Consider the following 11,439-nt stretch of genomic DNA (forward strand, 5'->3'; position numbering starts at 1 on the left):
CATTAATTTTCTGCATGGAAAACACAGGTTTTAGAGAGAAGGGCTCCACGGGGCAATTTGTTTGAAATGGGCAACAGAACTATTGGAAAAAATCCATCAAATGGAGAGAAAAAGAAAGCAATTCCAAGAGATAGGGTAGGAAATCATAGTGCCTTTGGCTTCTGTTGAGTCCTGGGAAGTTCTAATTGGCTAATTTATCAAGAAAGCGATTTCATTTCCACAGAGTCACACTTCGTCTGCTGTTCATTTAAAAGGGCCTTGGTGTGGGTCAGATGGGTAGGAGCGGGTTTGTGCAAACGGGGCAGAATCAACAAAGAGCTTTTTATTAATCCTTTTCCTTCGGGAGGCCCTTCCAGCAGACGCCGAGCTCTACATTGTGACACTTTGGCAGCAAACTCCTTTTTTCAAAGCAGCGTCGCCTGTGCTGTCACTGGTCACAGGCTCCCAGGCTTTCAGACCCATGAATTCCTTCACTGTCCCAAGAAAGGGGAGAGTGCCAGGCCAACTCAGGGTGTGCGGGGGCCATGTCCAGAGGCCACTGAGCTCACTGTGGCCCCCGAGGGTCCGGTGGCTGCCTTTCTGAGTGGCCGCAGCTGCCTCTGGTCCTAGCCAGCCGTGCTGCCAGTGTCCCTGCGGCCTCCTGCTACAGAGGTTTGACAGAGGCATGGAGAACAGCCGCCTGTCTCCTCCCCCTGCGTTTGCTTCTCGTCGATGTAATTTGATGTTCGTCATCCAGGTAGTGAAAGTACACTCCAAGTTAAATGGTGACCTCCGAATTTTCAAATCGACGGCCTTTTCTCGGTACTCCTGGGTTCTCTGCAGCCATGACCTGTCGATCGGCGTACTCGAAGCTCTGCTTGGTGGCCGTGCACCTGCCCGCCTGGCTCTGCCTCGCCGCCGCTCCGCAGCGCACTGAGGGCACGTCCTTCCGCGTGTGGGGCTCTGGGGCCCTCCTCCCCGTCAGCTCCAGCCGTTCACTCACTCCGCACATCCTGGGACACCGGGGTCTCTTCTGAGTCAGGAACCAGCTCTGTGCACGTCTGATGTGGCGGCAGAGCCCAGCCACCGGCTCTCAGCGCCGTGTCCCCTGCCTCGGGCTCCAGGGGACGGAGTTGGTCTGCCCACTGCCGGGCCATGGTGGGGCGATGGGGAGCGCGGAGGGTGTGGCTGGGGAAGAGAGGCACGGGAGGCGGGTCTCAGCGGATTTTGAGAGGCTCCGTGGCCACGGAGGCCTCCGTGCGCGTGGGACAGCGCAGACCTGCGGAGACGCGGGCGGACTGAGGCCCCGAGCGTCCGCACGGGGCCGGATGAGAGCGTCCTGTCCTTCCTGCTGCTCCCTGAACACCCGGCTCGGAGCCTCGCACGTCCTGGGACTTCCTTACGGTTTATGAAAGTCGGTGTGAGTCAGGGCGGCTGTGAGCGATGAGGGCCTGAGGACCCGGCTGGGGAGGTTGACTTTCGACCCGGGAAGAGGCGGGAGCGTGGAAGGTGCTGGCTGTGACGGGACACACTTCAGGACCTTTCCCCGAGGACATGGCATTGCGTGCAGAATGGATGGGGAGCAGGAAAATGATCACAGCTCTCGGTGAGAAGCCCCACAGCCCGAGGCAGGGGGTGTGGATGTGGACATGGACACAGACCTGGGCGTGAGGGCGGGAGACAGGTGAGGACACGGCGGGACGTGGGGTGTTCTCAAGCCATGGGTGTGGACAGCGGGGAGGACGGGCAGCGCTAGCAGGAGACGCTGGAGGTTTCCTTGTCTCGGGGGCTGCTGAGAAGAGGCCGTGGGTCCTGGTGGAGATGCTCCTGGTTCTTAGGAGAGTTCATCCCCGAGCAGGGAAGCGGGGGCGGTGAGTGGTCCCTCGGGCACACGGAGCTGGAGAAACCCCCTTGTGCAGCAAAGGGCAGCCGATGGGAGATGGATAGACGGGGAGCGGCGCCGGGTGGAGCAGCGGCCGGGGTGTCCCAGGAGCGTGGGGAAGAGTGGGGGGTCATGGCGTCCCCGGCTGCAGGGCAGTCGGGTGGGGGGTGGGGAGGGCGCTTTTGATTTGGTGCCGGGCAGTAGCACGTCGGCAGTGGTATAGCAAGAGCAGTTTCCAAATGCAGCGAGGCAGCGGCAGGGTTAAACGTGCAGCAGTTCACCCGCGGACAGTCCTCTGTCGAGGGCTCCGCACGCAGACGCGTGCTGGGTGATGGACCTACAGCGACGGGCAGGGCTTATGCAGCCTGGTCCCTCGTAGCGTTTCCGAGCAGCGAGGTGAGATGAGTCATCAGGAAACGGGGATCCGTTGAGAGAAGTCCAGATGGGAAGGGTCCTGAGGACTGTAGGAACACAAGAGAGGGGCGGGAATTGGAGAAGAGAGTGTGGGCGTCTCAGCTGTGCGAGCGTCTGGTCCATCTTCCCACGTACAGGCCCACGTTTTAGGCCCCGACGGCGCCTCGTGGGTCTTCGCTGCCTCTGGTTACGTGGGCTCTGGCAGCTTCCCCCGAACATGGAGAGGGTCCTCGAAGAACAGATTCTAGAGTGGTGAGACCCCAGTTGTACACGGAGCTGAAATGCACGTTATGTCGGGTGAGTGCCCGTAGACGCGGTGGTTTAAATGTGCATTTCTAGGTGTCCTGAACTTTTGTCATTCAGAACAGGAATTTTTTTTTAAAGAAAAGAAAGGAAAGCTCATGTAGCTGACATCACGGTGAGATTTCTCTTTCCCTTCTGGCCCGCAAGAACAGGGCAGGACCTGGAGAGGAAGAGTCCGGGCCCTTTGCTGGAGGCGGAGCAGCCCTGCGAGAGTCGGGACGTGGCCGGCGGGGGGGACGCGGCTCTGGATGTTGCGGTAGTTGTTTCTTGTGGACATCTGAGTCGTTCACGGACCATGGCATTGGATCGCTGGTTTTTTCATCCAAGCTCCCCCTCACGTGACTTTTGAAAAGATCGTTACTTCACATCTTCTTAACCTGTGACCGTTTTCGAACTGTGGTCCTTTGGTGACTGCATCGGTGATATTCAGACCGAGTTGGCCACTGTGCTAAGTTGGGTTTCTTCTGTGGCCGAATCACTTGTATGCTGTTTAAAAATTCTCCCTGCTTAAGGTATGTGGAGTGTTGACTTCACCGGCTGGGCGTGAGTCAATGATTTTGTCTGTACTGTCCAAGGACAGCTGCAGGACGTTTGCCTGTTGGAGCAGGAGGTAAACCAGTGCACCTTGTAAGGGTGAATTACGGCTAAATTTGTGGGAAGAAGGCAGTGTAGCTTTCTGAAAGTTTCCGCATCCCCTCCCTCCAGCGCCAGCCTCTGGCAATCACTGGTCTGCTTTCAGTCTCCATGGACTTGCCTGTTGTTGACATTTCATAGAAATGGGATCACATAGTATATGGGCTGTGGAGACTGTCCTCTTTCACTTAGGATAATATTTTCGGTGTTCATCCCCGTGTAGTATGTGTTAGTGCATCTTCTTGTGGCCAAATAGTGTTCAGATCTATGAGTACATTATATTTGGTTTATTCGTGCATCAGTGGGTGGACATGTGGTTTGTTTCCAATTTTTTAACTCTTGGGAATAATGTTGCTATAAACATTCATGCACAAGTCTTTGTGTAGACATGTTTGCGATTCTCTTGGGTAGATACCTAGGAGTGGAATTGCTGGGCCGTATGATAACTTTGTATTTCATATTTTTTGAGGAACTGCCCAACTGCTTTCTAAAGTGGCTGCACCATTTTACATCCCCATCTGCAGTGTAAGAGGGCTCTGATTTCTCCACATCTTTGTCAACACTTGTTATTGTCGAGAACAATACAGTATTCTAGCAAACTCCTAATTATTCAGGCACTGATTATCTGTGAGGTGGGTTTTCTAGGATTTTGGTTTCTCTTTCTTTCTTTGTCTTCCAAGCAACTGATGTGTTGGTTTCACTTCAACAATATCTAGTTTCACTTCCCTGGGGATAGGAGGGAACGTGGGAGAAGTTAAACTGGTTAATGTAGGTACATATTAACACCTGTTAACAAGTTGGCCAGAAAGGTTTAAGGAGAAAGGCTGACTGTGTTAGCTTACATGATATTTTGGATTAATGGCAAGTAGCTCTCTGTAGGACCGGGGCTGTGTCCTGAGGTACTGTGATAATTTGAAAATTTTGTGTCTTCTTTAATGCAAATATTGAAAATTAATTATTTTCTATATTATCTGAATGACCACTGTATAGGGGAAACTGCAACTTAATTTTATCGCCTCTGTTTGCATTTGAATTTAATTTCTTGGTGCCAAGAAATTCAACTAAAGTGGCGGTACTTAATTTCATGCAGGGTTTTCAAGACACCTTAAGGGGTCTGGGGTAGTATTTCCAAGAGCTTCCTGTGTTACTCAAATGTGGTGAGGGGGTGTCATGGTCAGTACCTCTCCGGTGTTTCCTGTGAAGCCCCCGTAACAGTGGTGAGCTGGAAGACACACTCGCTCCAACAGGGTGAAGGCTTGGCGTCAAGAGGTCCTTCGCCAGCGAACGTCACTGTGAGCTGTCAACTCCGGTCTTTAACAGTCGCGGAGTTTACATTCTGTCTCGTGATGGTCACAGAATAGATAACTGACATTTATCTTACTATAAAACCAAGTCTTAAAAAACAAAAGATCAAATAAAAATAGCTGCACCTTTCCACAGCACACTAAACAATGCTCCAGTTTACATAGAACACATTTTTACTCCACGCCATTCATTTATTTAATAAATGTTTATTGGTCGCTGAACTAGGGATAAAGAAGTATAGAGATGTTATCCCTAATTTTTTTCTTGAAGGATTTCTTTTCTTTTTTTTAATCTAGATTTTAAAAAATTGATGTATAGTTGATTTACATTGTTGTGTTAGTTTCAGGTGCACAGCAAAGTGATTCAGTTATACATATATGTATGTGTGTGTGTGTGTGTGTGTGTGTGTGTGTATTCTTTTTCAGAGTCTTTTCCCTTATAGGTTATTACAAAATACATACTGAATATAGTTCTCTGTACTATACAGTAGGTTTTTGTATTATAAAACAGTTGAGTATATGATAACAGTGACAAAAACTGTGACATAACACAGACTCAGCAGAAGATTATAAAGATGAAGAGAGTAATGGGACAGTGGTGACTGAGTATAGATTAAATGTATCAAGGTACAATTTTCAAAGTGTTAAAACATGACTAGCCCACAGATCCATTGTGAGCTTGTGTGAAAGACATCTAGCTGGTGAGTGAGGGCAGGGTGCTGTGGGGGGGGAGGTGCTGGGGATCAGAGCATTAGACCGTCTGGCAGGAAGGGCTGAAAGGTTTGCTAAGTTGGAGACAAGACCAGTTAATGCCTTACAGGCAGTAAAACCGTGACCTTTGTGTTTATCTTTTCTGCATGGCAGAAATGATCTGCATCTCTACTGGCCACAGGTAATCTGCAAATTAATCTGTAACTTACCAGATCAGCACAAAATAGCACGTCAAAATAAGGCACATTCTCCTAGAGAATGAAATGGCCTTTGGGTGGTCCTGTTGGAGCTGCTGTGGTGTGAAAGGTGCCACCCTTTGCTGGGTTTCCATTTCTGGATGTTTAAAATGTGTATAAGGATTAGAGAGGGACCATTAATATCACTGAAATTGCCAGGATGCCTGGGACTCGGCGTGCACGGGGCATCCTGGGGGACAAGCCCCCCAGTGACATGTACTCGGTTTCCTGGAAGCAGAGCCCTTGTTCTTCCAGCTCCTGCCCTCACCCACCCTATCCTCTCCTCTTCACTTGTTTTGTTTCTAAACTGACTGTACTGTCAGGTCCTCACAGCCTCCCTGCCCCCGAACAGGCAGGGACTCAGGAATAAAGCAGCAGGCCTATTTCTGAGACAGATGGCTTTGCTGGTTGTTCCAGAAACAAGAAAAAAAAATGGCTAGCAGTCTCTCAAACCCTTTGTCATGAAATCCTTCAGACTCAGTAACAACGTTGCAGGCGTCTCCCACCGGGGCCTGGGTACGTGTGGTTCGATGCCCGGTTAAGTCTGCTGAAGTGCGGTCTGGGGTCCCCGTGGAAGCACCGTGCTGTCTCGTTCTTGGGGCAGCTGAGTTCACACCGGTTTCCTAAGTCAAGTCTTGCGGGAACTTAAAACTGGACGTCTGGTTCAGCAAGCGAGCAGGTGCATTTGTTCCAGTCTCTTCTCCTTGTCCTTGCTCTGCAAAGCCCGGAGTTGTGTGGCCTGTCCCACCTGTGGTCACGAGGATGTGGACACTGGGAGGTGACTGGGGCTCAGCAGAGTCAGAAGAGATTTAACCAAGTGATGACCCGAGGGCGTCCGCGGTGGGCGGTGCCCTCCCCAAAGGGCCCTGACTGCTGTTTATGGAAGGATTGTATTTTCAGGATCACAAAACCGTAAAGGTGGAGGAAACCTCAGAGGTGATGCATCCAGCCCTCAGGCCCTCTGCGGTCTGTGGCCTCTGGGCCGTCTTGGGGGCTAGACGTTTGTTCCCGATTCCTTGATTGTTCGTAAATTCTTTGTTCCAGAAGGAAAGCAACCATATTCTATGCACTGATTGACCCAGAGGGTGCACACGTGAGTAAATCTGTACTCCTTCCCTAGGAAAATCCCTAAAATTTGTGTTAAAAGCTGAGTATCCCAGGATCCTTCTACTGTTTGTGAAAGGACGTGGGTACCAGGTCGTTGTCCAAACCAATCTGTAGTGTGTCTGTTCTTTTAAGATGTGGTGCTTAGAACTGGATGTATTATCCCAGGTTAACTGGCCAGGGTTCGGGTTAGGGGAGGGCTGGGAAAGACGGTTGCCTCTTTGATCGAGCTCGGTTCCTATCCTGTGCGTGGAGTTGAATGTACTGGAATTTCTGAGAGTCGCGTGACAATGTTGGATCACAGTGGCCACCCGGCTTTCTACATCTTTGGGTTCTTTGTGTCAAGTAGTCTCATCTTAGCCACGTATAGGTAATTTTTAAACCTAATTTTTTTAAACCGTGAATAGTTATGGTGGTAAGCAACACCGTTAATAATAATATAGGAGTTTTATCAGACAGAAAGAGTAGCATGATGGTTACTAGCCTAGCACCGGAGTCAGACTGTCTATGGGTTCAAATCCTATCTCCTTTGTTTATTACTATATGACCTTGAGATAATTCAGTGGGATTGTGCCTGTAAGGTACTTCCGAGGGCTCCTGGCATGTGGTCAGTGATCTGAATGGGAGCAGTTATTCTCTTTGCCCAACGCCTCTGACCTCTTCAACAGGCATTTTGCCATTTAACCCAACTCCAACTTGAAGGATACCATGATTTTCCCCCTTTTTCTAAATCGGGGAACTGTGTCACTTGTTCAAGGCTGTATGGCTGCTGAATCTGCAGTAGGAATTTGAACACAGGTCTGTCTGATGCCAACTGATTAGTACAGCTACTTAGTCCTATTAGGTTATATGTTTGTTTGTTTTTTTTGCGGTACGCGGGCCTCTCAGTGCCACGGCCCCTCCCGTTGCGGAGCACAGGCTCCGGACGCGCAGGCTCAGCGGCCGTGGCTCACGGGCCCAGCCGCTGCACGGCATGTGGGATCCTCCCAGACCGGGGCACGAACCCGTGTCCCCTGCATCGGCAGGCGGACTCTCAACCACTGCGCCACCAGGGAAGCCCTATAGGTTATTTTTATTAGTATTTGCTGAGTCATCCTTCTAACACTGGCATATCTTCCAAAACATGACTTCATTAAATATTTAACTTATACAAAGAATCTTTGTAACATGTATAAGTTTAACAACCCCTCCTGAGAGGTAACCATCACTCTGAATTTTGGGCTTATCACTCCTTAACTTTTCATTATTGGTTTTCCACATAGATAAAAATTCCTCAGTAATACTTTATTCTTTATAATTTCCTAGTTGAATAAGCATAACGTATGAGATGTGACTATAAGGCAGTTGTTTTTCCTGCTCCCCATGGGGCCTGTGAATTAATTCTGTGCTTCTTTCCTTCCCTGACCTCCATGAAAACCCAGGTAGGTCCCCTGACTCTCCCTGTCACCTGTGGGTCATAAAAATCTCACAGCCACTTCCAGTTTAAACAAACTACTCACTTCTGCAATTAAAATGCTCGGTTTCATGTATAACCCAGCTTTAACCTTGTGATAAAATCGAGGCTCTTGACCTGGCACCTCCCTGTCCCCCTCCACCCAGAATGTGGCAGGTACCCCCAACCCTTGCTCTTTCGTGTGAACTTTAAAGTCAGCAGGTTGGGGTGACACGCACAGAGTTTGGACGTCGATGGCGGTTCTTGAGTCTTGGTGATGCAGTGGTCCTGGTTCTCCCCTTACAAGACCTTGGGCATGATCGCTGACTCAGGGGGCAGGCCTCTGGGCGCCTGCCTGGATGAGCGGGGCCTCTGCATCGTACACAAAGCTCTCGGGTAGTAAAGGTCTGTGTCACTGGCTTGACCATCCCACTTACTAAGCAGCTCTTTGTTTCTTTATGTTTTAAGTTTATACCCTTTTTTCGAGTACTTTTAGGTCTACAGAAAAATTGATCAGCAAGTACAGTGTTCTCAAATACCCCTCTGCCTGACATACCGTTTCCCCCTGCTGGTAACATCTCACATCGGCCTGGCACAGTTGTTCCAATCCGCAAGCTGACGCTGACACCTTGTCATCACCCAGGGTCCATGGTTTGTTTACATTAGGGTTCACTCTTGGGGTTGTCCATTCTGAGTCTGCACAAGTGCATAGTGACAAGTATCCACCATGACAGCATCACACAGAGTGGTTTCACTGTCTGAGAAATCCTCTGTGCTCTGCCTGTCCCTCCCTCCCTCCCCGTAACCCCTGGGAACCACTGATCTGTTCATTGTCTCCATGGTTGTGCCTTTTCCAGAATGTCATATAGTTGGAACTATCCAGTATGTGGCTTTTTTGGATTGGCTTCTTTCACTTAGCTTTACGCTTTGAGGGTTTCTCCATGTTTTTTTTTTTTTTTCACATGGCTGGTAGCTCAGCTCTTTTTAGCACTGAATACTATTCTGTCATCTGGATGCACCGTAGTTCATTTCTCTAGTCACCCCCTGAAGATCATCTCGATTATTTGCAAGTTTTGGCGACTGTGAATAAAACTGCTATAAACATGTCAGCTATTTCGATTTGTTCTCTTGGGTAAAATGAGACATCGGACAAAGCTCTTTATCGCTTCCAACCCTCAGAAATCCCGTCTGTGAAGACGGCTAAAGAACTAGGAACAGGACCAGGAGGGTGGGAGGCACTGTGGTCCCCAAGAGGAGGGGGCGCAGGAGGGGAGGAAGGGGGAAGACGGGCTGGATGGAGCCCAGAGCACGAAGATGGGGGTGAAGTCTTTTAAAATGGAAAACAAACCCCAGAGCAGCAGACAGTGGAGGTGGGGGAGCTCTGGGGGCTGCTGGGTTTACAGGACTAGTTTTCAGCCTGTAACCCATGTCACGCGTGGAGCTGCCCAGGAGGGCCTGGGACGTGGGCAGACGTGCTGAATGCTCCTGCTTAGCGGGGCGGGGGTTGAGGGTGGGGTCGCATCAGCTGAAACGCAGCAGCCCCGCCGTCCGGGCCCCGGCGCCCACGCGGGCAGCCCCTCTCGATGCCCAGGGAGATGGTCCCTCCTGCACGCACGCCCGGAGGGCCCGCCGGCCCGGGAGCCTGGCTTTCAGGGGAGAAGCATCGGCTCACACCCGGCTCTGAGAGCTCCTGGTCGCTTTGCTGTGAGGGTCTCTCTCGTGGCTTATTCACTGCTGCTCACGGGAAGGTCACAGGAAGGGAGGTCGCTCTCCTGTGTAATTTAGGAAGTCCACACAGGCAGACACTGAGCAATCAAAATCTTCGTTTTAAAGCCCCTGAAAAGAGCGATGCAAGAACCGTCAGGAGAGAAGGCCTTTCCTGAGGTCGTTGGTGATGAGGACGGAAACCTGTGACTCTTCCGAGTTGGGGACTCGGGAAGTTACTGTGGCTCTTTTGACCGAAATTCATGCTCTGGATACTTAGAGTAAATACATGCTTTGCCTTGAATTATGTGTCTAAATCCTCTTCAGAATGTTTATTAGACTATTCCCGAGGCCATTATGCTTAATATCATCAATTTTGTGCTTTTAACAGCTTTACTGATATAGTCTACATACCATAAAATTCACTCACTGCAACTGTACGACTCAGTTATTTTTAGTAAGTTTTACAGAGCTGTGCAACCATCGTCCCCAGAAGAACCCTCGTGGGCATTTTTAGTCACTGCTTGTTCCCTCCCCAGCCCCCGACTACAGCCCTCGACTTGCTGGGTAGAGTCACCCTTCCGGGACACCTCAGTGTCGCCAGAACCCAACAGCATGCCATCTCTGTGCTGTCTTCCTTCACTTTGCCCTTTAAGGCTTCATTTAGCTTTTGAAGGCTGTCCATGTTGTAGTAACATTTATTTTTATACAATTACAATAAGTAACTCTATAATACTTGACTCCTATATTCTTTGCTACACCTGAGTGTATTCTTCCTTTTAAAAGATAATCACTTTGCTGTGTGTTTGCAAGTTTGTTTCTTAATTCTTCCAGGATTCAGTTTCAGAAGGACATGGATAATTGCACTGTGGAGAAGGGTTTGATCTTCCTTTGACGGGGGACCCCAAGCCCTCTTTTGGTTGTAAAGCCGCACAGTCACCCTAAATAGGTGGCCAACAGCCGTAAATATTTTGCCCGTGATCATAAAGGGGTGCTGGTCCCACAGGGAACAGCACGTTCTTGAGACCAGCCCGGGGACAAGTGTCTCTTCTGCACCCGAGCGGACGGGGCACCCAGCCAGCAAGCTTGTAGAGCCCAGTCCTGGGCCGGCGGGTATGCAGCCAGCACAGTCCATAGACGCCCCCAGCACTGGCCTCCATCAGAGACCTAATAAGTTCCTGTATTTTAGCCTCACCTGTACTTTGAGGTACAATATTAGAATGCTCCTGTGACTTTGTGTGTGTGTGCAAATTGGGGAAGAAAGTTAAAATTGGGGTTTAATACCTGAAGGGAGTAGGAGGAAGGATCTCGCAAAGTAACACACAACAGAGCTGCTGTTCCTGTCAGAAGACACAGGTGGGGACTCTGACAGCTCTCATTAGACCGGTTTTGTCTTTTGTTCTGCGTCTCCACTTACACCTCTAATGACTGGACAGCAGAAATTTTCACTGCGCAAAGGTAACGAAGCCCCGCACCGGAGATGAGAACAGTGTAGGGAACTCCACCAGTTTTGTGAGCTAAAGCATCCCCGAGCTTGTCCCCTCTGGCCGTAGAGTAGCTGAGAAGGGAATAGTAAACCCTCACTTATTTAGGAGTTAGTAAACGGCCCCTAGAATCATGCACGGGTTTATTCTGTGAGGATTTCCGAAGAGAACACGTTTGGAGTTGGCTGTTTGCAGAGGACCCTTCTGGGCAGGATGCAGATTGGTGCCTGGCCATCCTCATCCCTCAGCAGGA

The 11,439-nt window shown here is 50.0% G+C and overlaps 1 protein-coding gene across 1 annotated transcript in view; it reads left to right on the plus strand.

The window, feature by feature from the left end:
• The first annotated feature begins 1,628 nt into the window (after nucleotides 1-1,628).
• SPATA13 (spermatogenesis associated 13) overlaps nucleotides 1,629-11,439 on the plus strand; it is a 93,461-nt gene continuing 83,650 nt past the window's right edge. The window contains exons 1-2 of the mRNA XM_007471467.1: nucleotides 1,629-1,663; nucleotides 2,726-2,834. Coding sequence (XP_007471529.1) covers nucleotides 1,629-1,663; nucleotides 2,726-2,834 — 144 coding nt within the window. The remainder of the gene's footprint in view (nucleotides 1,664-2,725; nucleotides 2,835-11,439) is intronic.

This window comes from Lipotes vexillifer, unplaced genomic scaffold, assembly GCF_000442215.2.
Source record: "Lipotes vexillifer unplaced genomic scaffold, Lipotes_vexillifer_v1.1 scaffold543, whole genome shotgun sequence".
Lineage (NCBI taxonomy): Eukaryota > Metazoa > Chordata > Mammalia > Artiodactyla > Lipotidae > Lipotes > Lipotes vexillifer.